The 27,750-nt window shown below is 37.8% G+C and overlaps 2 protein-coding genes across 3 annotated transcripts in view; one reads left to right on the forward strand and one right to left on the reverse strand.

Annotated features, from left to right (window-relative positions):
• Positions 1–321: 321 nt before the first annotated feature.
• LOC149025820 (protein BOBBER 1-like) lies at positions 322–3,415 on the reverse strand. Its single transcript, XM_089146024.1, has 6 exons — positions 2,892–3,415; positions 1,501–1,673; positions 1,375–1,423; positions 993–1,159; positions 763–846; positions 322–646 (listed from the first exon to the last, which is right to left on the reverse strand). The coding sequence occupies exons 1-6, from the start codon at positions 3,340–3,342 to the stop codon at positions 608–610; spliced, it is 963 nt and encodes a 320-aa protein (XP_089002150.1). The 5' UTR covers positions 3,343–3,415; the 3' UTR covers positions 322–607.
• A 4,639-nt stretch (positions 3,416–8,054) lies between these two features.
• The window catches only part of LOC149025821 (toprim domain-containing protein), a 29,280-nt gene continuing 9,584 nt past the window's right edge, over positions 8,055–27,750 (forward strand). Inside the window, exons 1-15 of one of the 2 annotated variants that reach the window (XM_089146025.1) lie at positions 8,055–8,505; positions 8,583–8,719; positions 10,450–10,505; positions 10,634–10,691; positions 11,918–12,025; positions 13,533–13,613; positions 15,882–15,962; positions 16,487–16,552; positions 16,647–16,763; positions 17,119–17,166; positions 17,249–17,334; positions 17,438–17,498; positions 22,051–22,233; positions 25,165–25,296; positions 27,403–27,464. In XM_089146025.1, coding sequence (XP_089002151.1) covers positions 8,259–8,505; positions 8,583–8,719; positions 10,450–10,505; positions 10,634–10,691; positions 11,918–12,025; positions 13,533–13,613; positions 15,882–15,962; positions 16,487–16,552; positions 16,647–16,763; positions 17,119–17,166; positions 17,249–17,334; positions 17,438–17,498; positions 22,051–22,233; positions 25,165–25,296; positions 27,403–27,464 — 1,523 coding nt within the window. In that variant the 5' untranslated portion in view covers positions 8,055–8,258. The remainder of the gene's footprint in view (positions 8,506–8,582; positions 8,720–10,449; positions 10,506–10,633; positions 10,692–11,917; positions 12,026–13,532; positions 13,614–15,881; positions 15,963–16,486; positions 16,553–16,646; positions 16,764–17,118; positions 17,167–17,248; positions 17,335–17,437; positions 17,499–22,050; positions 22,234–25,164; positions 25,297–27,402; positions 27,465–27,750) is intronic. The other variant, XM_089146026.1, reaches the window with a different exon arrangement.

Genomic DNA, 27,750 nt, shown 5'->3' on the forward strand with positions numbered 1-27,750 from the left:
ATGTGGGGTGGAAAAATACAAGTGGAAAAAAATACCCACCCACCCCCAACAAACAAAAAAAACCTGGAAAAGAAAAAGTTTGTCAAAAAATCCCCCCCTTTATTTCGCAAACCTTTATTTCAGCAAACAAACACAGCCTACAGCCCGAAGCAATTAGCTTGAACTCGTATTCCGGAAAGGGAAATAGAAAATCAGGGATGGCGAGAAGACTGTAAAAATTGACTCGGTTGGCAAAAATAAAAACACTTCCCAGTGAAAGAGGTCCGGATTGGATCCTCTGGTGCGGTGTATGTATTAATCTCTTCCCTTTTCCTAATAAAGTTAATATAAAAGCAGTTACTTTCCATAATATGTTCAAATATGACAATTATGATGAGTTAAAAAGGAGCGATCTGTGTTTGAAACAAACATTGACAACTGAACAATATTAATATATGCCCCCAACTACTGCAACTACTGCTCTAAACAACTTGCAAGAAATTAAAACAAAAACAAAAGGCAGCAAACAACATTTTTCCTAGAAGGATGCTGCAAAAACGTTGATAGAAGCAAATCTATGCTATCTTCACCCGTGCTCCTGATGCTGCAAAATGTTAATGGAGGAAGCCTATGTTATCTTAGCCCCTGAGAAGTCCATCTCCGGATGCTGCATCAACAGAATGAAAAGATAATTAAATCTCAACATTAGATCAACAAAGCAACCGTTAGTTAATCTCAACATTCTAGCTAAGAAATATAATGAAAATCCTCGTGCTTCTTTACCTCAGCCATGAACTTTTTAAGAATCTCTTGTTTCTGCGTTTCATCGCTTGTAGGAAGACCCATGGATTTTTGTCGCTGATCAAACTGCAAGACAGGAACACACAAGGATATAAAATAGGCACCAGATACAAGATAGAGAATGAAAAAATATATATATATATATAAAAATAAACTACTATATGAAAAAATAAATATATAAATAAACTACTATAAAGATATAAAATAGGCACCATCATCTTTTCCACGGTTTGGCGAGTCTCAGGATCAAGGTCAGAGAGCTTGCTGTTCTCGGGTTCCACTTTCTGAGTATCAATTTCAGGTTCACCTTTCACTAGACACTTCCACCAGTCCATCTGATTTTGCTTTGTCAAAAGGACAGAAACAGTCTTTGAATCCTCTGTGGGAAATGTAAATTGATATTAATTTATTTTCACAGGAAAGCCTAATAACCATCATGTCAAAACCAACTGATAAATGGTGTGAAATTAGAAGCTTAAAGTTGTTACTTGCATAAACTCAATACAATATAAGTAGCTCTAGAAGCATATTATTGACATAGAGCATCATACTGCATTCGTCCTAAAAAGAACCTGCTTTGCAATGGTAACATACCTAGACTCCAAAAACAGTCATCAACCTTGACAGATTGGTAAAGGTCACCCTGAAAATTTTCAGATAATCAAGTTAGACGAAGACAAAATACAGAAAAAATTATATTCTATATTGCTACAAACTAACCTCAATTATGGGAGGTTGGCCCTTAAGTCCAACCTTCAAGTGGTTCCTCTTTATCTCACAAGAAACCAATCTTGATTTAGTTCCAGGAGGAACTGGAACAATGACTGTGACTTCTTGCAAGGTTTGTGTCCAGGAATACTTCTCAAAATCCATACCATTACCTTTGTTTGGCCCTGCCCATCAAACATAAACATGAAATGCACTGGTGTATCAACAAACCTTAGGTAAAGGTGAAACATTAATACTAGTTCTAAATCACTAGACAGCATCAACCTCCAATGGACTGTCAAATCTATAATCGGTGAGCTTAAAAGGCAAACATTTCCTTAACAACAAAACATAGAAAACACAAAAATCGAATACATAAGTTGATAGTGCGTGATCAGATTTACTTTCACATCCATTAATTCGAAGTTTGATGGCCAAAGATAAACAAGAAAAATACATTCGCAACTACAGCAAAATAACAAATGTCTCCTACCACTAAGGGAGAACTATATATACTCTTTTAGAGCAAATCACATATGCAACCCGCAGGTATAAAAACTACATATGTACAACCCCTGTAATTTACTCAATTAATCCTCTCTGTACCTGACACAATCAATTTCAATAAAAAAAGAAAATTTTACCCATACTGAATCTTATTATAAGTGAGGGGAGTTTTTTTTCAAAAGAATACTTCAAAAGCAATCGTTTTTGTTCACCCTTCCCCTTTTTTGTTTTCTCTTGAAAATCAAAACAGTTTTGAAGGTAAAAGCGGGTGGTATGAGAATTTTGAATACAGTAGATGATGAGTTATCAATTGACCACATAATTCTAATAAAAGGGATGTGATTGGTATATAATATGAAACAAAAGAAATATAAACGAATAAATTTCAAAGGGGTGAACCAGGGAAAGAAAACACAATTACGCAGAAGATAGCAAATAAAACACCCTTGACACTGAAACAACGAGCAAAATAGAAATCAATCCTTGTGCGAGTAGATCAGAGATAACTGCCGAATGGACATTACGCACAATGCGAAACAGGGAACGCGCTCCTAGTTGAAGGAGTCGACCCTATGCTACTAGATCAAAATTAGATAGAGATAACAAAGGTAACCCATTAATGAAATAGGTTCTCGTTCTCGGTTGGTGGTTCGTGTTGTATTCTCGGCGCCATATCCCTAATTATCATTCATTACCGGAGATGTCATTATTTATTTTTCTCCAGGAAACAAATTAGTCTTGTTTGCGGTGGAATTAGAAGAGTTGGTTAATTTGAATTCAATTTCCCCTTTGTTAAACGTGAAAAGTGACCATGTTAGGGTTTAACTAGCACAAAATTTCAGTATATGGTAAATCAACATCATACAATTTTGGCCATTAAAAAGAAAGGAAAGTACCTCTCTTCCCGTTCTCCTGCTCAGCTATGGTTTCCGCCTTCACCTCTTGTGCGGGCTCGGCTTTGGTCTCCGCCTTCATCACCTCTAGAGGTTCCTTTTCTTTAGGGATAGCTTTCCCTTTCACTTCATTCAGAGGCTTTTCAACCTTTCTTGCATCCTTCGACGGTCTCTTCTCCTCAGCCCTCTTCTTTCTTTCATCAGCGTCTTTCTTCTTCAAAGAAGAAACTATGGCAGAAATCTTTTTCTCAACAGAATCGTCTTTGAACAGATCCGATTTTCGCCGCACGAAGTCGATCACTATCTCAACAAGACCCAGAGGACCTAGTTTGTCAAAAATCGGTTTCAGGACTTCATCATACTGACCTACAGATGACAATGAAGCAGAAGAAGAAGAGGATGTTGAAGGTTTTTGCACCTCCTGGTCTTCTTCCATGTCGGATATGATCGCCATCGTCTTGTCTTCTTCAATGGACTAATTCGATCTTACTAGGGTTTTTGGGAATGCTGGGACTTTGAAGGCTCAGGCTCAGGCTCAGCAAAAGGAGTTAACTAAACCCTTAAATAATGTCTTACCTATAAATAAGAAGAAAAACAAACCCTTTTAGGTTTCGGATTCGGATTATCCAACGCAATCGCAATCAAACAATTATGGGAAATTACCAGCGGCACCTTTGAATTACCCTCTGATTTTAATTATTAGGGATATTTTTGAAAAATCAACCAATATTCTAGTTGCCACTTCATCTCAAGCACATGTGTTTAGAATTGTTTCCAAGAGTTCTACTGCTATTAGAAGTCCCACAATGATGGTATGTCAAATCGCGTTAAAGATCCAAGAACTCTAAAATTGGTACTCACAAAGACACTAGGCAACCCAAATCAGAGTTTGATACTAATTGGTACAAAATCCTAGTCAATATTTTATATAATTTAAAACACATATTTTCATGTAAACCAACTATAACTCTAGAGACCTAGCACTATAGTTACAAGACTCCACAACTCACAAAAAGACCAATTAGTACACTAAGAAGAAGAACTCTGTTTTTATATCAAGTTATGTACTAAATCATTGTAAAAATAATGACAACCCAAATATAGAGCTCCTTTGACTCCTGATTAGTACAAAATCTCCTAATCAACTATTATTGTTCCATTAATCTAATGCACACAATCATTTAATTTATCAATCATGTTACTTTAAAGTCCTAGCATGTGATGAAGTCCTCAACTATTATCCTTTTAGTTAAGAAAAAAATTCAGCACCACCCCTGAAGTATTCCCTCAAATTAAGGCCATCTCTGTAATATGCAATTTATATTTTTATGTATAGATTTTTAATATTCCACTCAACTCTAATTTCTTAGAAATAAATATTGAAAAAATAATTTCTCCACTTCAATTTTTTGGAAAAAATAATTTCTTCAACGGCATTCAACAAGATTCCATCACTTCTCCGAAAGTTATATTAGGTCTACCCCAACTTTTAGTTTCTTCAATATGGATTATATCAATGGTGGGTTATTTAGAGGCTCGGTTGAACATGGCCGTGCCATTTTAAACGACTTTCTTTAAACTTATCACTAATGGGAGCAACTCCCATACCAACTCTAATTTCTTAGAAATAAATATTGAAAAAATAATTTATCCATTTCAATTTTTTGGAAAAAATAATTTCTTCAACGGCATCCAACAAGATTCTAGTGTGAAAGAAGTCAAAACTTTTATTCTGCCAACTCTAATTACAAAGGAAGAAAGAAATATTAGAAAAAATAAATTCTCTAGTTCTTATTTTTTTTCTGATCTCAATTGAAAGACCTGCGCATGGTTTTCTACCAAATCTCAGCATTGCACACCTTAAAATAATATTTATTTATTCAAATATATCTTGCCTGAGTGTCAAAAAATGCAATTGTGTTAAATGGAAGCTTCTCTATCAGAAGATCAAAACCTTAACATAATTTTAATAATTCAATTAATTTTCCGGGCAACTTAGTGCCACTTTGCACTTCAAGGATAAATTACTTTTGAATTCCAAACTAGTTCATACAGGGAAAGAAGGGCACTAATAGCACAGCACTGACGCACAAACCAAACTGAACAGGACAAAAATATAATCGATAAGATTAGATGAGATAATTTGTGGCCGCCATTAAGTGGCTTCTCAGCTAAGCAGCCTTAAAAGATGAATTATTTTTTTTGTGTGGAAGTAGAAGATGAGCATTACATGTAGAAAAGGTTGTGATAGCCAGTACTTGATAATCAAGTTGCAATTTGGATGACACCTTGGTCTTACAATTAAACCTGGATTCCTACAGCCAATGCACCTGAAAAATTAATGCAGCTTGCAATGCAAATAGCAACTTACAAACAGAAAATGAAAAAAAGAGATTAACGTGTTTCAACCACTCAGGTAGCAGGAACGTTCAACTTCTGGAAGAGCGCCGGCAGATGGGCATTCGTCAACTTAGTTCTCTTGCTGATCCTCAATGCATCCTTCAGATCAATAATAGCAATCCCCTCAGGGCACCTCCACATGAGCTCAAGCAATTCGTTCATGTCCTTTAAATCATGCTTTGACTGCAAATGTTTCATACACAATATTACTTCCTTACTACTTGGAAGGTTCTTACAGCAAGCACAACCATTTATCCGTCAGTAACAACAGAATTCACCTGGTCAAATCCTAAATTGCTCCAAAACTACTACTACTACTACCACCACTACTTGTGTAACATGAAATGGTTACCTTGTAAGAGAAGCACTTCCCATCATAATGCACTTTAGGGTTATTCCTCAAACTCTGTCAAAGATAGCTTTGTTGGCATTTACATCAACATAACATGCTTCATTGATCTGCTCAGGTGTATACGCTCGCCGTCTCTACAACCAAGATATCAAAGCAAAGAAGAATTAGTAACTTTCTAAAATGTCCTTGGAAAACAATTGAGAGAGTTGAGAGAGAGCAGAGAGAGACGAGAGAGAGAGACGACAGACATTGTTTAACGATTAGGGCTGCGAGAGATGACCGTTAAGAGAGATGACCGTTGAGAGAGACGATAACCCATAGAGCGTCAAGAGAGATGTGGACCTTTCAGGGTTATCGTGAAAATTACATTGATAACCCTGATCAGCGTCACGAGCATCACTTGTGCCTTGGGGTGTGAATGGATAACCCAAATTCACTTCCGAATTCGCATCTGCATCCGTTTAGGGATATTCAAATCCGTCCGATTATTAATAGGATATAGATATGGTATACCTAAGGGTGTCAATACGGTACGATACGGTACCGTATTGCATTTCAAACCGTCCAACCATAACCGTACCATACCCTATAAATTCAGTACGGTATGAAAACGGTATTTTAAAAACTGTTTGGTACGGTTTTGGTATGAAATTGGTACAAAAAGAATGGAACGGTTCGGTATATAGTATGGTATGAATTCGATATAAAATCATATCATTTTGCTAATGAACTTTAATTTAGAATGATACTCCAATAGATGAGAAAGATAAGAGATTGATTAAGCCAAATAACAGCTAGGGAAAACATATCCTTAAGATAGCCTAAAGGACATTGATGATACAAAAAAATGGAGACAAAATTAGCTATTCTATAATTCAAACTTGCCTACATGTTTATCTATTATCTCCTATACAATACAACATTTTTTAGGCTTCCAATATAACGAAACACCCATATAAATTTCATACTTGAAAATGCTTGGAAAATTACAAATACAAATGAAACGCTATGCTTTATTGGCTCTTGCTGTTAGGAGGTTAATGGTTATTAGGCAAGTAGGCAACCTGTTTGGTGGGGGAAACAAATAATAGAAATACAATCCCAAATTAGCACAAGTTGTTTAGAGACTAACTGGTTAAGATCTACATAAATGGAATAACTATCTATTACAACTATAGTTCTTTAGCACTTTGGTTATTCACCTATTAAGGGTAAAAGATTAAACTAAAATTACAAAGCTAACCTTAAAAATGTTATTCAGGTAATTGGTACGGTATATGGTATGTACCAACGGTATACCGTCTGAAACCAAAACGATCGCACAAATTCCAAAGTTTCCAAAAACCGGTTTCGATGACATATTGTTTTAAACGGTATGGTACGGTATGGTTATCGGAATCATACGATGACACCTCAATATTGAATCGGTATAAATATCCGATTAAGTAACTATTTATAATTATTATTTATACATTTTTGACTATTTTTATAGTGTATCAATCTATATTCATGCCCATTTAGAACAATCCCTTAAAGGTATACCCTTTCTTACCAAATATTATCCGTTCAATCAAATTATCCGATTGAATTACTTATTTAGATTTTTTTTATTCTTATTTTTATAAATTTTACCTATGATATGTGATTATTTTTATAGATTTTCCAAAATTGTTAAATTCTTAAATTTCAAACCTAGCTTTCACAAATAAAAAGGTAAAGATGTAAATAGTGTATTCAATCTATATTCATGCCCATTTAGAAGAATCTACTTAAGAAAATAACTATTCGATTCCGATATCCGTCCAAAAACCAATAAGATATCCGAATCCGTCCGAATATAATATGATGTGGTTGCGGATATACCACTATCCGATCCGAATCAAGTCCGTTTACACCCCTACAGTAAAGGTTCTCCAAATGCATGAAGAAGCGAAGTAAGTGAAGATCAAGGTTTAGATAATTGCTTCTATGTTACACCCCTATAGTTGTGCCCCCATAAAACAATGAATTATGTGCCAAATGTCCGGTTTAGCATAATCTTGTTGAATCAGAACACAAAAGTTGAACCGATTTACCATACATATTTCTTCTGATTTCTGTGTCTATGCCAAAATCGTTATCATACAATCCCTAAGTTATTTTAAATTATGAATTCCAGAGCTAAATTATTACCAAAAATAAATAAATTATAGACCTAAATTAGATAGGTATTTTATTAACGGGCTAATTCGGGCCAACGAGATGGCTGAACCTGTTCAAACCGTTTGGGCTTAGCCACCTCAAGCCATTAAGATTCGGTTTTAGCCGGGCCTTGGGGCTATATCGGGCCAGTTTGGTTCGATTTAACGATTAAATGGACAACCACATTGGCATGATATGATTTTCATTGGCCCTCCCTCGCATACGTTTAAGGCAATGCACGAATTAATCGCGTAAGGTTCCCGGGGTCCGACCGAGATTAGAGAACCAATCGTTTCTTCAGGCTACCGATGAAGATTTGGGAGGGAAAATATACTGAGCAAAAGCAACCCTAACGAACAAATACTGTCTGTCCGTTTTATGCTCCGTTGGCCATGGTTGCTTATTGAAGCTTGGAAGTTAACAGAGCTTCATCAGAAATGCTGCTGCCCCAACATCGCCCCCTTCACACACTCCTCTACTTCAATACACTCATGGGTAGCAAGCACCTTCTCAAATGTACGCCTTGTGCGATACCCATGTGGTCTCTCTCACCCTCTCACCATTTCCACTCTTGTCGACTTCTCTTCACTCCTTGCCCACCGAAACCCATATCTGTATCTTCCCATTTGTTTATGAAAAGTTCGAGATTCTGCAGCATACCTCACGCCAGGGTACCTAGACCAGGTGGGTCTTTTTCTTCCTTTACATTTCTTCTATCAATTTTATTTTTCTTTGCTTTATGGGTTTTACTCTGTTTGTAGTTGAAAACGTTGGGTTTGTAGAAGAAGAGACATCTGATTTAGTTCAGATGAAGGTCATGAAGGAGAAATTGAAAAAGGAAGGAATTGACTGCGCCAATCTTATTCCCGGGCAATACAATCGCCTGCTTTGTCCACAGGTATGTAACTTTTTCTTTTGGAACACCCGGTCAGCCTTGTTTATAGCTATCATTTAATATGTGTCTTGGTTTATATTCACTTTTTTAGTGATGTATTTTTTTCCTTTCTATTCCAAACTTGAAAGAATCTTCATCTATCAACTCCGTTTCACCGTTTGTTCGTATTGTGTAACCTCTCTGCATTATTCCGTATGGCCTATGTTTAGTATGCTCGTAGTCAACGCCTTGACAAATATAATGTACTTAATCTCTAAACCCTTGAGGCATTCTAAAAGCTGAAAAAGGTTGGGGTAAGGTTATCGATGGGTCTATTACAACTTGAATTTTCTGTTAATACAAAGAGTTGGGATCTGGGTAGTGGATTTGCTTCTTTCACATATTTACCACCACATGTTTAAAAGGGGGCCCACTTGTGGTCCACCTTATTTGCTCAGAGGTGGGCCCCTTCCTAAATGTTTGGTGGAGGGGTATGAGGGGGAGCACAATCCTCTACCAGACTAGAGGAAGGATCCGGACTTGAGTACAAACTGCTTTTACTTTCAAGTTTGAGCTTTTCCTTCTTCTTCAAGGTCCAAAAAGGTTCCTTAGTTATTCAGCAAACATTCATTAAGATATTTGTTCAAAGGCTAATTTATGTCATGCCAGATTGGTGCAATTCAGATTATTACTGTTGGGCTCGAAAAGACATTATTTTGGCCAATGGATGGGTTCTATGTGTGTTGTGTCTTTCCTATATGTGGGTTTATTGATATGATGACTTATTTTGGGCTTTTAGTTCTGAATATTGTATCAAGTAAATGGACAAGATTGTGTTGGTCTTATGTGTTGTTAAGTAGTCAAGTTGGAATCCTTTTTACTAAAGCATTTTATTTCTTATTGTTAGCCAGTAGTTTATGTTGTTTGGAGTTTCCCATAGCAAGTATAGGGTCAGTTTAAGTTAGTTTTGTTCAATTAACTTGAATGGGTACTTGTTTGTTCAATTAACTTGAATGGGGTACTTGTTTACTGAATCTAAGAATACTATAGTTAGTTTATTTTGTCTTTATAAATTAGGAATCCCACATGAATTTCTGGATTTTCGAAGTGAAATTTTAAGTTCATGCGCTGGGCTGCTGTGCATCATCCTCTGAGTGGCACTTTTTTTAATTTTTTAATTTGTATAATTAGCCTTCTTTTCATATCTTCTTCACCTCCAAAGTTCCTGGTAGCTCCTCTGTTTCAATATTTGCCCACCTTATTGTTGATTTGATCCTAATCTCTGATTGCTCCATTGTGACCAAATTGTCACGGACTCACGGGTTCAAGTCTTGGAAACATCCTTTCTGTGAAAGCAGGCGTTTTCTGAACTTTTTGATTGATTCTCAAATTTAGGTATTCTTTCTTTAAGTAGCAATCTTCGGATCTTAAGAATCTGAGGGTTAAGTCGGTTTCTGCTATTACATTCTTTCAACCAAAATTTCATTAAATCTGATTGCATGATTCTGTTACGGAATTTTTTTTGGGGTGGTTTGTTCCTCACCTGCAATCTTGTTTCAAGCTGATCTGCTACTGGATCTAAGTGGTTCAAGATTTGCATCAGATTAAGGATGTTCTAAATGGGTTCAATTTGTATACATGTCGGGTGCATGTGTAATGTTTCTGCCTTTCGAATAAAATAGAGTACCAGGATTACATGGTTTGTGCTGCAATCATTTCTAAAAGTGTACTTACATGTATACTTTGCATCATAGTGTGAAGGTGGCAAATCAATGGAGAAGAGCTTATCAATTTTCATCAGTCCAGATGGGTAAATGTATTATTTTATTTATTTTTATTCTAAACATCCTTTCCCCAATTAAGAGCAGTAGCCAACATTTTCCTTTTCATGTTCTGTAAGTAATGCTTTTTGATTTCTAGTATCTCTGGCTGTTATAGGGGTTTTGCGACGTGGTTATGTTTTAGAGCCAATTGTGGATGGAGTGGCAATTTGCGGGTAAAATTGTTATAATTGATACTATAAGGAGACTGTTTAATATTAGTTCTGGTTCAGAAGTTAAACCATGACCAAAATCAATCGAAATCCATGGAAAATCTCCAGAATTAGGATAAAACATGCTCAATATAATAAGCTGATCAGGTCAGACTGAAGGTCTTGGTCGAGTTTCTCCTTTTAGAGGGTAAAAGTTTGCTGAAAATTCCAGCAAGATCCAATGATGAGATCATCTGATGTGGACAAGTTCAAGTGATACTAGGGCTAGCCACACACACACATACCAGGAATTGTATGGCTGTATCGGATCACTTAATTATTTAGTCCAACAAAATATCAACATGTGTTGTCAGTTTCAGACCCAACAAGTAAGCAGCAGACATTGGTTTCTTGTTTCAAGCCAAAATAGTAGTCCTATTCAGTGTTGGGCTTTTTGAAATATGGAAAAAACCTGAGGTTTGAAAACAGATTATGAGATGATGTGTTGCTGGTTAAAGGTTTCTAAGATCAGAACCCTAATCAGAAACGCAGATCACCTTCAAATCAGTCCTAGAGAGGATAGGACTAAGGAATCACAGGAACTAATACTGGATAGAATTACTGGATATATAGGGGCAGATCCGTACCTTGATGATAAAAAAGTGAAGGGCTGCAGTACTTGGGCTTCCCACTGAAAGGTATTGATTGGTTTATCCACTAATCAGACCTTGAATCTACACAAGGCAGAGGCATGTGTGATGACCACAGACGTGTAACTTTATTCATCAAATTTGTGTACAATGCTGGTCCTTAATAACTTACATAGAAGATCCCAAAACAGACTTGAACACTAAAAAAGAAGGTCTAACCCATTCTCTAACTAGTAAGGTGATATAAATTGCCTAGGAAACTAAAATAAGGAAGTAAACTGACTCAAAATGATACTAGACATAGAATTCTAACAGCCTAACTAAAACATTTTAACAACAGCTCAAAATATAAATAAAATCACATAATTAATCCCAATTTGCCTAGCCTCTACCTATATTATAGGCCCATTACAGTGACCCAATACAATGAAAATTGAGAACTCATGGTTCAAAGGCTCAACACATTCAAAACCCAACCCAAGTCTTATTTCTAATAAAAGAAGTCCATTTATGTGATTTAGCTGCATGTTTTGGCATTCAGATTTGCTAATGGAATCAGGAATTCTTTGTAATTTGCCAGTTGACTCTATTTGATTGCAGGCATTCTCAAAGGCCAAGACAAATGTTGGTGTCAATTCAGTCCCAAAAGTCAAGCCCAAACGATTAATCACAGAGGAGAGCCTTGGGTTGGCACCTTTGGGTAAAGAGGTAGTTTGTTTGGTTCCTCTTCCCTTTGAATTGCTGCTGTTGCTCTATTGCCTTTTGCTAGTTTAAAGTAGATAAGTTTAAATTTAGTTTTGTTGGATCCATTTTAATTTGATGAGCCAAAAAGATTTCACCAATGACAAGAAAAAGGGCAGGCCCTCCCACTACTGTACAAAGGCACCCCAAGAGAAGGGAGGGACCAGAACAAAGAGAATATGGGAGTGTGGTTGGTAGCGATTCCATGATGGGAATGCTGTTCTTTGATAAGATTATCTTTTTCTATTCTTTATTGAAAGATCATTCTGCCGTGAAAACTGGTACTGGAATTATTTTGAAGATTGTGTCAAAAAATGATCTGAAAAAGAATTTTGACACTACTGCAACTCTCTCTCTCTCTCTATTGGAGCCTCGGTGCAGTGATCGGTGGACCGTAGTTTTAGCTTGAGGTCAAGTTATTGAATAGTCTCTTAGCAAAAATGTTGGGGGTAAGAGTATATATATATATATACACTCCCCACAGTTATGTGTTTATATTGATTTGACATTGCAACAATTAAAATTTTTCAATGGCTTGGGGTTCATGATCTAACATTCACCTGCTGGAAAGTCGTTGAGAGTTCGTTCACACCCCAAACATCAGAAGCTGATATGCAGGGCATTACCTGATTTCAGCTTGACTTCTTTGCAAAGGTGTCTAATTTTCATAGTTCCATCCCATGACATGTGATTCTGAAATAAGAAGGCGTTCACACCCCAAACATCACTGTAGAGGCTGATATGCAGAGCATTACCTGATTTCAGCTTGACATCTTTGCGAAGGTGTCTAATTTTCGTAGTTCCATCCCATGACGTGTGATTCTGAACATAAGAAGGTCCACTGGCATTGATCCCCACTTTGTTTCTCTTGACCATGTCTTGCTGCAATAACAGCCTCCAGAGATTATATATATCCAAGTGGATGAAGGGGGTTCACTGTAAAACGAAGAAAATGTTATGTTGTTGACACATTTTATGTTCAAAACAATATTACTCCATGAATATTCATTTGGAAAAGGTAAATGCTTTTTGTATTGAATTAACAGTGGTTTAAGATTCTTTGATTATGTAATCATTTGTCATTCCATGGAATTCTATCATTGTGCTCAAAATTTATTGCAAGTCAGGTAGTCAAGTAACTGCAGTTCCTAAATTGTAGAGTTCTCTTTTGGTGGTTACAGTTACTGGCAAAGCTATAAAGGTGCCTTTAAGCAGTTTACTATCCAGTTTCTGTACTTTACAAGCATGTCAGATTCATGGCTGCTATTGCTAGGATAACCTTGATTATTGATTGTGAAAATATGTGCATGTTATTGTATGCAGTAGGCCAGTAACCATTTTGATTTGAACTGGGTATTAACTATTCTGGGATTGTGGAATCTGTAAGCGGCTTTCTGTATCTTCAAGTAGTTCTAAAGGTTACCAGTTATTGATTTTGAGTGTTCTTATACTTTCCTTCTTGTGCTTGTTTCAGCTATTGGAATACTTTGCTGCACGAATGATATCAGGGGAAACTCTGCGGAGAAATGGAGTTATGCAAAAATCTGGTGATGAGGTTCTGAACTCTTAGTATCTTTGGCAGATAATTTTATTTATGGGTAATTATGTGGTTAAAAGGCCGTAACAGTTGAAACTTGAAAGTGATAGTGAAATAGAAAAGAAGAGGAAGAAGAAAAAGAACGACAATGAGAATCAACACAGTAGTTTTTTCAGTTAGTGTTGGAGCCTGTGGTTCATTCAAAAGAAGTGATGGCTTAAGTGACACCATAGGTCAATGGAAGCAAACAAATAAAACATAATGTCTAAATTACCCTTAACTAGAACCAAAACACTAAACAGTATAGTGCCTAGGTGAACCAAGGCAATTGCCAGCCCCCACAGTCTTTGGTGATGTATAGTTGGGGCCATAGTGCCAAGCAAGATTCATGTCACACGTTTAAGACCATATGCCTCCCATATTGATTTTGGAGGTCTAGGTTCCTTGATACTCGGGGTGAGCTGATGCCCAGAGGCTTGTGCACCTTGAGTTCTGTTGAGTGTCTTGTTGCCTAGATGGTGCTATGACATAGGAAGAAGACCCTGACCATTAGTTCTTGAGAAAAATAATAGAGGCCATAGGCCATACCTTAGTGCCCAAGGCTCCCACATCTTACTAGGGTATGAGAAGAATCAAATGTATGCAGCCTTACCCTTGTTTGCAGAGATCCTGTTTCCAGTTCTGGGAACCAGAGATGATGAGGATGTGTGGATGATAATCCAACTGATTTTTGACAAGCATTTTACAACCATCTAGAGGGAAAGTCATAAGAGGGAGAATGTTTTTGGCTTTTTAATGGGCGAGAGTGATCTTTTAAAGGCAATGCTACCAGGTGAAGCATCTTTGGGACAAGACCTGCTTTGCCATCAAGCTTGTTGTCATTGATGGAGAAGGGGTATTGATTTAGGACCTGGGTGGATTGAAACCAGCTAGGACCAATTTGACCAAGCATTGGAGGGTAGCTCAAACTAGCCAGCTAGTCAAAATAGAAGGTCCCCTTGTTCCACAATTTTGACTAGTCAACATGGATTGATACAATAGGACAAAACATGAAGAAGGGAGACCAAAACACTGTTCACGTCACTATTCATGTGAACAGTGACACAGCCCATTAGTTGGCATATTGGGAATATTTCATAGAGGATTTGTGGGGCCCAAGATCAGATTACATGAAGATTTCATTCTTGGGTAATTTAGGACCTTGGTTTAGTTTCTATTTTAGATATTTACGCATGTGCTGAATTATAGTCTAGTGGTGTCTAATTTTAATTAGTTTCTATTTTCCACAAAATTCTATTGTCACTAGTTACTAGGATATAATTTCTGTTCATTGTAAAACATTGGTCAAGCTATGGATAGGCCCTTTAATTGCAATATAAAATCAGACTTTTAGAGAAATTGTTTTGTGGCATTGTAGCCTCAGTTATGGAATAAAATCCATGTTCAACGTCTGAGATATCTGTGGGTGAGAGACCCATGCAGAGATAGCCCATTTCTGCCCCCTTTTTTCTATCTATTCTTCTTCTATATCTCCTTTATTTTTATTTGTATTTTTAAATGTTCTTTCTTATGTGAAAAACAAAAAAGAAAGTTCTAATTAGTAGACTTTCTCATTGTATTGGTCCTTGTTGCAATTGATCTCCCACAGGTTTTACCAGTTTGAGTTTGACTTTTTTGCATTAGGTATTGCTTGGTGGGAGTAGGTGAAATTGTTTTAGATGGGATCTTCAATAGTGTAGCCACTAATGGAATATATTGCTTGTCATTAATGACCATCCTAATCTATGCTAGTCTGTGTTAGGACCCTAGGGTTATGCCATGTGGAGGAGAGAGTTTTTTAGGGTTAGTTGGGGGTAGTAAATAGGGGAGGGTTGAGAGGAGAGAGCATCGATGTTATGTGAGTGAGTTTGGAGGCAGCCTCTGGCTGAGGACACCGTGAGGTGTTGGGGGTGATTGGCACCATTAAAACCAGCTCTATCTTGTGAATTTCTGAGTTTTTGATATTAAACTGCCATTGGATTAGGGGGTTCTTATCAAATCTGCTTCAATTAAGGGGCTGTCCATTAACCATTGTCGACCCTCTTTCCTTTGCATTATGTTCGTTTGGTCATCATATGATATGTGAACCGTATTGCTTATGTCCCATATAATATAAAAGAGGGTTAGGGATGGTTTGAAGGAGATGTTATATTGTAAAATTTTCTACTGTATCGTTCCAGTTATTTACTTCAAGTTTGAGGGTTTAATTCTTTCCCTTGCTGACTTCCATTCTGATTTTATGTACAGCTTGCTATTGCATTTCCTTATCGACGTAACGGGAAGGTTGTCAATTGCAAGTATCGAGACATCACTAAACGCTTTTGGCAGGTTGTGATGCTCTTTGCTGGTTCTAAACTTCTAATTTAGTCGATGTGTTCTAATATGTTGGTGATGTGGTGCAAGTTCCCGCTCTTCAAACCATGGAGTTAAACATTTGATGCCATAAGCATAGCTGAATGTTTGATCTAACTTAACCTTAAGATTTTTCGGGGTCCCATGTAGGGGATCTCAAATGCTGAGAACTGATCTGATTGGATGATAAATCTCTCAATTAGGCGCTGGGGTACATGTAGCAAACAGATTCTAGATCTGATGGCTGATGATCATTGAATTGGTCAATTCCTGTTTAGAGTTTTAATTACTCAATCTAGCGGACCTGCCCCTTGATCTGAATGCAACAAGCGCAGTATATGATTATGCTATTAATAGCACTTTTCTATGTCTGGTTGCATAGAAGGCTTGGTTTTCTTTAACATTATTCTGATAACTTTGTATGTCCTTGCTTCAATAAAACTCATAGTTGACCAAAAAATAAAAATAAAACTCATAACTGCTTAATTGTTCATCTTTAGGAAAGGGAGTCTGAAAAGATATTATATGGAGTGGATGATATAAAGGAATCAAATGATATCATCATTGTAAGTATAGTTTCACTTGCAATTTTGAGTTAGTTTGACCTAAAGCATCTTCTTCTGTTTTGATTAACATAATAACATTTTCTTCTGATTATAGGTTGAGGGTGAAATTGATAAGCTTTCAATGGAAGAAGCTGGCTTTCGTAACTGTGTCAGTGTTCCTGATGGGGCCCCTTCAAAAGTTTCCAATAAAGATTTGCCTGATGTAGAGAAGGTCTGCTTTTTCTAAACATACTAAATATTGCTGCTTGCCTTACATTTTGCAGTTTCCCATTACCTAATGGGAAAATACCTTTCTGTATCCTAGAGTATACTGATCCCATTGTCTATCCTCTAATGTGCAACGAGAAAAAAATAGGGTGCATTTGATAGAATCAGAGAAAAATCCTGTGCAAGGGGTAGCTAGTGTCTTGCTCTGATGTTTCCTTTTTGCTAATTACCGTTGGTAAACTCATCTGGTAGTTTAACAGATGATGCCCCCTACCACGGCTGTAATGGTGGTTGTTTGTTTTCTTTGTTGTCTCAAGAATCTGGGTATAATGCTTATATATCCTCTTCTTTTAAGCTAGGATACGAAGTTTCAGTACTTGTGGAACTGCAGAGAGTACTTGGACAAGGTGGGTATGACATACGCCCATCCATATGAGCTTTTGTTCTTCTAGATATGATGATAGTTCTGATAGTTAGATATCTTTCTAGGCATCTCGAATAATTCTTGCTACTGATGCTGATCCACCTGGCCAAGCTTTGGCAGAAGAGCTTGCACGGCGCCTTGGAAGAGAGAGGTTACTTGATTCAATCTGGATTCCACAATTCTGTTTGGTTCTTTTAGTAGGATTGTTTAGATTCTCCTTTTAATGCTTTGAGATTGATATGGTGATCTTGTAGGTGCTGGCGAGTGAGGTGGCCACAGAAAGATGAATCTGCCGTTTGTAAAGACGCAAATGAGGTTCTTTACTGATCTCTGCTTTTTTCGGTGGATGAAATCTAATTTAAGTTGCAGAGGGACCACACCAACCATTGAAAAATCCCTGTGGTAGGAATGTGGCGCTCATGCCATAATCTGTATCCTGTACTTACTGTCTGGTGAAGTTTGAGCGGAGTACATGCATTTCTTTTCCCAACCTAAATGAGGCATGGACTCAATCAATGAAGAGGACATGGGTCTGTTCATCAAAACATTGTTGTGCTGGTCCATTTCCCTATCAAATGAATAAAAAACTGGTGACAATTTGCTTCTCTTGTTTCTAACCCATTTGATATTATAAATAGCATTCTGTTTGCTGTTGGATATCACATATATTCATCCTAAGAGATTCAATAGATTAGGAGGGTTAGGTCATCCAATAAGAATGCTATTGGCCTGAATGATCTCGTGGATGTGCTCCACTAAATGAATGCCATGTATTTTTGTTATGATAGACAATTCTTTCTTGTACCACCAAAAACACATAGTTGTCCTACATGTTGTACTTGAGTTCTTTTTAACTGTTAAGATATTGTGTTTAGTTGCTAGAGTTGCTAGGCATGTGTTGGTGTTTGTTTATTTGCTTATTGTTGGGTGTTGGAAAGTATTTCATTTGTTCAATTCTTAGTTGGGGTTGTGTAATTACTCATAATGTAGCAGTCCTTGTTTTTAATTATAATTTTATTTGCTACAAGTACATGTCGGGTGTTGGAAAGTATTTGGTTTGTTCATTTCTTAGTTGGGGTTGTGTGTAATTACTCATAATGTAGCCCTTGTTTTTTAATTATAATTTTATTTGCTATAAGTAAATATGCTGGCCACTGTTTAGTAACAAACACAATTGGAGAATTCTTAACACATGATCAGGTTATGTCACGATTATAAATGGAATTAGTTGACCTTGTAAGATCATTCTTATGTAGGGAGGTGTTAGGAATCCGATGATCGAATATCAGAATACTAATATCGAATTACTAAGATAATATGCAAGAACAATTAACAAAGATAAACCGGTTACAATGGTTCCAGTCACCCTCACAGCACACTGCTGCCCCTCAGCCTACGGCTGCCCAAACACACACAAAATAATCCATAACTACTCGTCACATCTTACCCCTATTTATAACCCTAGTTCTCTCTCTCTCTCTCTCCCCCCCTCCCAATGTAACATAGTACCGTGATCCCCTCGAAAATCACCTTGTCTTCAAGGTGATGGAAATTAGAAGCTTGGTCTTATACATGTTTGCCACACAACCATGTTACTTCAGTGTCTGCCAAAACAAGTTGCCTTGCTTGGCCGACTACAACAGCCACCCACTGAGTAAACTTGACATCCGCTTTATTGTCACCCAGATCGTCATTGATTATTAGAAAATGCAAGTTACCAAGATTCAGGTCCCCAAATTCAAAGGCTTACCTATAAATAGCAGAAGTTTGCAGCTTCAAGTGTTGGATGGTGCTCTCCTCTGGATCGAAAAGGCAAAGCTGACTTATCAGCAGGGGAAGAAGCTCCTTTGGATTGTTGAAGCCAAGAACTATATAGAATCTTATCAAGCCCTTGATCCATAAAAGTAGCAGAAGATGACAGATCACCACCATTAAATGAATCCCTCAAGTTCATTTTGAATTTCAGATCACCGTCTTCCAGCGCTTCATGATGTGGCTTAATTTCCTTAGCAACAAGAGGGTTAGCTTCAGATATTTTTATGCCTTGTTCACAAGGTATTTCAGTCTCAGCAACAACAAAATTCAGGCTGATTCCTCCTGCTTTTATCAAAATCAATAAGATGAATGTTGCATCTGGATTTGCAGCAGCAGGCAAGGTGTCATCAGCCCTCGCATCTTCTGCCGACCTCATAGATGCTGAAAAGAAACCTACCGCACCAGCAAACATTTCCTCAAGCACTTAGCTATTGCTTTCTGCATATGGAACCAGCTTGGTCTTGATGCTTTTGTCACCGGATACGAAACCAGCACCCAGCTCAATTGCTGCAGCCCCATTCTTGCCACCTCTCTCTCTGTCTCAACTTTGTAAGGTTGATGATGATGGTTCCCCATGTTTTTGGCTTGGTCGGACTGATTCTTTGGTGAGTCCTCAGTTCAAACTTGTCTTGGGGTTGGATCTTGGCCCATCTAAGATATTTGGGTCCAAATTAATAAGGAGAGAAACTTGGTTTTGGTGTAATGAAATAGGTTGGGCCCATTGTGGATCTTTTGAATTGGTTGGGCTCAAATACTTAAACCCATGGGTAGAAAAGGATAGGCTGGGTATCGGGTTAATGAATAGGCTGGGTTTTGGGTTAATGGAATGGGCTGAGCCCAAGGAGGTTTCTTTGCGAACCTGATGGTCCAGTCCTTGAATTTTGTTTGCATGGGCGTTTGGTCTAAGACCAAGCAGGTCTGACTGGGCCCAAAGAATTAAACTTGTGGCCCTTAGGCTGTGAGCCAACCCCACAAACTGGTTTAGGGTCAACCTTGGCCGCCGCCTACTATTTCTTGCCTACTGCTCCAACCTCCCTTCGACTCCTCTTTTCATTATTGCTTTTCAATCTACCACTAGGAACATTAGTCTCAACCATTGAGCCTCTCTTTGCCTTTCTACTCTCGGTTCGGCGAGAAGCAGCCCCTGCGACTAATTGGCCACAACCAATGGCCAATCCCTGCGCACTTCCTTGTGCTTGTATGATGTGGTACTGTGATTCCTTCTCACCAAAAACCAACGCGGATTCAATATAGGGGGTAATCTTCAACTCCACTCTTGAATTTGCATTCTTCCCATTACCAAAATCAATAACCAGCATCTTTTTGAAGTTTGCCCTAGTAAAGATCTATTGTATACCCAATCCAACCCGTATCCTTCGAAGTATTGGAGCCACTCCCAATTGATGCTCCTCCTCGATCTGCTTTTCCAAGCAAAACAACAAGAGCTTTGCTAACCATTGCTCCACTTCTCCTTCACCGAAAAAAAGAAGACAACGCGATATCAGCCTCCTTGGGATCATCACTGCTTTGATGCCAATTTGTTAGGAACCCGATGATCGATACTAGAAATACTAATATCGAATTACTAAGATAATATGCAAGAACAATTAACAAAGATAAATTGGTTACAATGGTGCTAGTCACCCCATAGCACACTGCTGGCCCTCAGCCTACGGTTGCCCAAACACTCACACAAAATAATCCATAACTACTCGTCACATCTTACCCCTATTTATAACCCCTAGTCAACCCTAATTCTCTCTCTCTCTCCCCCCACCCCCTCCCTTAGTGTAACATAATACCATGATCCAAGGGCCCTATCAGGAGGTAAGAGTCTTTTCCAAATGTCAAGGATATGAGTTTTCCCCGAAAAGAATGTTAGTAGAAGCATAGTTAGGTCTACTTATCTCAATTCTGTAGTTTAGTATGCAACATATGTTGTATTGCTTTCTTATGTAGCCTTAGACCAGGTTGAGGTCAGTGTGGCAAGACCTCAAAAGAACCAGCTGAATTGGGGTTTAGGGTTTCCAAAGTGGAAACTTGGGAATTAGGGTTTATCAGTTTCTGCTGGAATTTAAAGTTAAATTTTTTTTTTTTTCTTCAGTTATCTGGCTACCAAAATATTCAAAATACTGCCAAGACATTGGATTTTTCTGCCAAGTTTCAGAGGATTTAGGCCAAATTAAGGCTTGGAAATTAATGTAAACCCTATTTTTGCCTATGTAAGCACATTTTAATGATCGTGTTGGAAAAATAGTTACTTAAATTGGTGGTTTGGATTTGTGTTCTTTATTGGCAATATCAGTATGCGGTCAAATCTTGATGTTCAATTACACATATACACGTTTAAGTCTTAAGGACAAAAATGATGAGCAGTAAACAAGTGATGAAGTAAATAATTCAAGCATATTGTTGAGATTCCTAATAATTAAGCATATCGTTTTCAAGGATGTTATCATGTCAATACCCTTCTAAACTCTCAATGATTCAGTCTTACTCAAATAAGGCCTAGCCTTCCAAGATCTCTAAGACTAGACTAGTTTCTAGGCCCCAAATCTTGATTTCACGTATGGTATATGGGTTGGTTTCTGGATGGATACCTTAATTGCTTTAAACTAGTTGCCTCTAAATTCCATGGTTGGGTTAATTGGGATGGAATAGCATCAAGGATGATGGATGTTAGTCCTCAAGAGATTTAGAATAGTGAGATTATGGTGGGATGGGGCAGGCTCTTGAGACGTGGGATGAAAAGTTATTATTGGGGGTGAAACTTGGAGGGAATGTAGGTAATAGTATAGGGACGCAATCTCTTAAGTTTGGTTGGGTTTGGATAGTTAAGTTGTAAGATACTGTTTTTGAATTAAATTTCATTTTCTATGACTTGTTGCTGGTTGTTTCTTGGATAGCTGCTTCCTGAGGACTCTAATGTTCCTTGAAATCCTTGCTGCCTTTTGTTTACTCATGATTTTTATAAATTGTAGTTGTTGATGCTGAATTTATATACATCATTTGTCTGTTGTTTTTGATCATGTTTTAGAATTGATATCCACAGGTGCTCTCATATTATGGGCCAGGCGAACTGAAGGCAGTGATTGAAAATGCAGAGTTATATCCAATACGTGGTTTGTTCAGCTTTGGAGATTACTTTGATGACATTGATTCCTATTATCATTGCAGTAAAGGGTATGAGCTTGGAGTGCCGACTGGATGGAGGAGTCTGGATCAATTGTACAATGTACGAATTGTATAGTTTCTCAGCTTTAGACTTATTTCATAGTTCATACTACTGTTTCTTTTTCTTTTCTTTTCTTTTTTTTTTTTTAGAAGAATATATAGAAGACAGGATTACATCTCTGACTATCAAAATTTTTAGGAGAAGTGTTTAAAGGCTTAAAGCAGAGCATGAGTCATTCATTTTTCTGTCCAATATGACCCTCTAATCATAACCCAATTCCAAATCGAATATTTAAGACTGGAAATAAATGACTAGGGTAATGTACTCAAACTTCCCTCCCGTCTGGTACCTCCTGGGTCTGGATGAGGCTAGTTCCGTTTCTCCAAGCTATCTCCACTTGCATCAGTCCTGGCTCCAGCATCTCCTTCTAGCTGGACACCCCCTGGCTTCCCCATGGTATCCTCTGTCACTGGCTTGGGGCTAGAGCTTTCTACTCTTCAGGCACCCCCAAACTCTCACAGCCATTTCCAGTTCATCTCTAATGGTACTTGGACCAGTCCATCCCCCCCCCCCCCCAAAAAAAAAAAAAAAAAAAAAAAGAAAAGAAAAGAAAAAAAAGAGACACACATGCACATGGCATCCTTTTTTTTTTTTTTCTCCCCCTCCCTCTCAAAGAACAACATTGTCTCCACCTCCTTTGCTTGGCATTTCGTCAGAAACCCCTACCCTGTTGTTCCCTGGAATAAGTTGGAATGGTTCAAGGGGCACATCCCTAGACACTTTCTCATAGTCTGGAGAACCCTTTCCCATTGCCTCCCCACCCTCTCCATCCTTTGCAGCCGCCATGTCCTGTTCATCTCCACTTGCATTCTCTGTGACCTAACTGAGGAAGACGCTCAACCCCTTTTCTTCTCTTGTCCATTCAGTGAATCTATTTGGTCCCTTGCCTTCCATTTGGCCTTGGGCCCGTTGGGCGCTTCCCTTTGATAGGGAATGTTGCTGACTCTTGAACAGTTTTGGTGGCTTCAACATCTGTGATGCTTTTGCTCTTCTGGTGTTTGGTGCTTCTGTTTCTCATATCTGGTTCGAGAGCAATCTCTGCAGATGGTCCTCCAAATCCCACTCTATTGATCAGTTTTGGAAGGCAATCTGCAGGGACGTTAGTTCCAATATATCCCTTCTTTCCCCCAAGCCCCTTGTAGATACCCCCGGAACAGATTCTTTGTTGTTACCTGGGGATTAGACTATTGTATTTTGTTTAGCACCTCAGACCCCTGAGCTGTGCCCCCCCCCCCCCTTTCTCTTGGTATATTCCTCTGTTAGGCTGCTCTTCTTTTAATATATTATTCATTCGTCCCCCCCAAAAAAACTTATTTGCAAAATGTTCCTTCTGCTGAAAAGCGGGCACAGTTGATTTACAGGGAGAAGAGAAATGGAGAACAAATCATTCATTGTAGGGGGGACTTTTTTTTTTTATGTGTGCTTTTTGGTGGTGGGGGTGGGAAATGGAGGTGGATATGATCCTCACTTGGGGATGACAAAATTCTTTGTTTCAGTTCACTGTAGTTATCTTGTGAATGAAAAAGACTAGGTTACAAATTTCAACAACCCATAAAATAACAGGCTTATAACCCTACAGGGTTTCCCAGATTGGTATTGTAGCCTGGTCTGCTGCCAGCACAGGTTAGAGATCAAGGGCTAATTTTATTAGCTGCACCATAGACCTGGATATAAATGAGATTTCTTGTTGAGTCAAGGGCTGGAAGCTTGATTGTTATTTATATAAGACAATCATCTGCAGTAGGAGTAAGGGAAATAAAGAAGTGATGCAGGAAGAGAAAAAGTTACATGAGATGAGGAATTTTTCAAAGGAGAGAGAAGAGAGAAAAACTAGGCTGTCCAAAGGGAAGAGGGTAATTTTTCATAAAATAAAATTTTATTTGTCTCTATCTAATAAAAAAATCACATTGTATAAAGAAAAGATTCCACAAAATTTTGAAACTGCCCTATATAACGAAGTCTAAGATATTACAGTACCTTGAAAATAAAAGAAGTACAAATTAGAGATCCAACATTGGGTATCAACAGAATGTTCAATGGGGATGGGGGGTGGGAAGCTGTATGCCAGATGAGGTTTTTATTTTTTTGGGCGGGGGGATTGGGGGGGGGGGGCATCATGGGCTTCATTATTTTAATTTCGAGAGGAATGTGTATTTAATTCTGTGTTAGAATCTATTTTGTTAAACTTGTTTTCATGCTCAGCATCATGCTATGTGCGTATTCATGGATTATTTAGGACTGTTGTATGACTAGCTGTGATGTATGGTGCAAAGTGTTGTGCTGTTAAGATTTAAGAAGCAGCATGTAGATGAGTTCAGTCTAGTAGACCAAACATGAGGATACTAAGATGGATGAGTGGCAAAATAAGGAACGATAAGGTAAGGAATGATCATATTAGAGCTGGTCTAGGAGTAGCTTTGATAAATGATAAGCTACGAGAAAGTGGCTTGTGGTTGGCAAGGCCACGTTCAACAGAGGCCTTTAAATGCCCATGTGCGTCAGAAGTGATTTAATCTAGATTGAAGAACCAAAAGAGCCAATGATAGACATAAGATAACCTTAGGAGAAGTGTTGCGAAAGGACATGCATGGGTGGCCTTGTATCTTGTATGACCTCAAATAGAGTTGACTGGGAGGCAAGGATCCATGAAGCTGACCCCAGTTAGTTTAAGTAGGCTCGTAGTCGTTGTTGTATCCTTGGTTCTTTCTCTAATTATAGTTCTTGTAAATACTAATAAATTATATTGGTAGGTAAATGCTTGCCAGCTGAGTGCTAGCCCATTTGCTTGGGGCCCAGAACAGGATGGTGAAGTCATTTGAACCACAGATGCAATACTGCAAGCATGTGTTTTTACTAGCAAGTTCATGTATTACTATCTACTAGTTGGAGGAATACGTTTAATCATAGTTTTGAATGCATTGTCTCATGCAGATTATGCCAGGAGAGCTAACTATAGTGACAGGGGTTCCCAATTCTGGAAAGAGCGAGTGGATAGATGCACTCTTATGTAATCTTAATGAAAGTCAAGGCTGGAAATTTGCCCTTTGTTCCATGGAGAACAATGTATGCTTCTTTAACAATTTATCGTATTAAAATTCGGTTTTGTTTAGGTTCAATCTTTTCTCCTTTTTGTTATGATTTGTTTTCTTATGGTCTCTTTTCTGTTTTCCTTTTCCTTACTCGTTTGGTTTAAATAAATATATCATTATCTTGTATCAAGTCAATTTTTGCTGTTGCTCTTACTTGTGGATCTCTTTTGCTTATTCTTTGATAAACTAATACAAGGCAAGACCCATAGATTGAAGAATCTTGATACTATATGCCTTGAACCTTTTTTTCCCCCTGAAGTGATGGGGTGGGGGTGATGTAACCCCGAAACTAGGGCTAGGGTAGTTTGGTAATTTTCCCGGATTCTTAGGGTTGCCGAGGATTTCCAGCATAAAGGGGGATGGAGGTTGGGAGGTTGAAGCATCTTCTAGGGCTTAGGTAACCCTGCTGTAACAGGGAAGTAGGTCTGAAAGATGCTACAATGTGAAATTTCAGATTTGAAATTCAAGTTGAAACTCAGTTTAGGGTTAGGGTAGGTTTGGGGTCTGGGTTGATGGTTTTGTAAATTCAGAACTGGATTCAAGGGTTTTGAAGGGTTTAAGGAGGTCTAGCTCTACTAAATTAGGGTTTCAGAGGGTTTCAAAAATTCTGCAGAATTCTTCCAAGAAAGAGAAAGAAACGCATACTATTTTTGGGTTAGGGAAATAGGGCTGTTTTGGGAAGGTAGCTGTAGGGGAATGTCCTAGAGCCTGGTACGATCCTAGGGGAAGGGGAATGGAGTCTAAAGGGGCTGGGGAAGTAGGTCTAACAGGGGGGGAGGGGTGCTGCTATTGCAGGAAGAGGAAGGGGAGGGGGAAGAAGGCTACGGTTGCTATGGGGAATGGGTAAGGGCTGTACCTGTAAAACTTGAATTGATTTGCTGCTGAAGTTGAAGAGGAAGAAGAAGAACTCAAATCGCAGAAATAATAGGAAATATCCAGCAATAGTTGTCAAAGCGTCCGCCTAGGCGGCAAAGCGGTTTTTAAGCCGCTTAATTCACATGCTGATTTTTTCCCGCTTTTTCACCTAGGCGCTACCGCTTTGCTGCCTTGTGCGCCTTATTGCCGCTTAGACGCTAAAGCAGCCGCTTTTTTTACATTTTGTATTTGTGCATATTATTTATGTATTTATTTATTTAATCATAATTTATTCTACAAAGCCCTATATAAATTTAAATAGGTGAGTCATTTTAGAATCGATGCCCAATTTGCAAATGAACTCCGAGGCCCAAAGCGCCTGTCGGCAACAAAATGTGAAGCATGAACCATACTCAACATCAATAATCAATGAATCATTAAATAAACAATGACTTGGAAATCGGAATAATGAGATCTATTAATTTATCATGTCGGCATTGTTTGGTAAAAAAAAGGGAGGAAAAAATGGATACATCAATTCTGATTCCAATTCAAATATTATTCATGTATATTTAAGAAAAAAATTAATGTTAAAACTAATTTGTAAAATAGTTTCACTAAACTATATATGAATAGCATTGTTATTTATTTTGGATTTGCAAGTGATTAGATGGTGCCATGGTTAAGTAGGTAGATAAGATGTACATAGTAACTCATAATAAAAAATATTGAAGTACATAGTTATTGTTATGATGCTTGATGAGATGGATGAATAAATATTGTTATTTATTTCGGACTTGCGAGTGATTAGATGTACATAGTTATTGTTATTATGCTTGATGAGATGAAGTTATGTTTGTTTTATTTTTTTGGATAACTTTTCATAATTGTGATTCTTGAATTTTTTTTAAAATTTTTTATGAATGTGATTGTTGAATGTTTGTTTAGCTTATTATAAAAAGTAGTTTAAAAGTAGTCAAACTTGTACAAAGCTGTCGTGATGTTAGCCCTACAAATAGTCCAAGGTGACTCCACCAGCCTTTGCACAGCCCCCACAACCTTTGGGATATGTCAATTATATATTTGTTTATTTATACTAGTGTTTGTGCTTCACTCTTTACCCATTAAGCTGAATTTTTTTTCCGCAGAGGATTCTGTACTAGTGCCACCTATTTTTGTTCCTTTATGCTCTTCCTGATACTGGTTTATATATACTGATTTTTAGGTTCGGGAGCATGCAAGAAAGCTTTTGGAGAAACACATAAAAAAACCTTTCTTCAATTCTAGGTTTGTGTAAGCTGATAACTTGGTGTTATTTTTCTCTTGGCCAATCTAATTGTTTTCAAGGATTATGGATTAACTGAATTTGACTCGTGATGTTGCATATTATTATTATTATTATTATTATTCTTATTATTATTATTTTTTTTTTTTTTTTTGGGGGGGGGGGGGGGGGGGGGGGGGTGTCTCTACTTTCCTATCAACCTTTAAATGGATGGGCTAGAAGTTGAGATCTGCCCAACTGAACGTAGGAGCAGGATTGGTGCTCAAACATTGAAGAAGAGTGACAGTG

The sequence above is a fragment of the Hakea prostrata genome, chromosome 2, assembly GCF_041222555.1.
Source record: "Hakea prostrata isolate BN-2017 chromosome 2, UWA_Hpros_2, whole genome shotgun sequence".
NCBI lineage: Eukaryota > Viridiplantae > Streptophyta > Magnoliopsida > Proteales > Proteaceae > Hakea > Hakea prostrata.

Excerpts from the sequence above, each read along its gene's own strand:
- LOC149025820 (XM_089146024.1), bottom strand. The coding sequence starts at position 3,342 with ATGGCGATCATATCCGACATGGAAGAAGACCAGGAGGTGCAAAAACCT. Across the intron at positions 1,160-1,374 it reads TGACTGTTTTTGGAGTCTAG|AGGATTCAAAGACTGTTTCT; the intron begins GTATGTTACCAT and ends CATTTCCCACAG. Across the intron at positions 647-762 it reads TTAAAAAGTTCATGGCTGAG|CATCCGGAGATGGACTTCTC; the intron begins GTAAAGAAGCAC and ends CTGTTGATGCAG.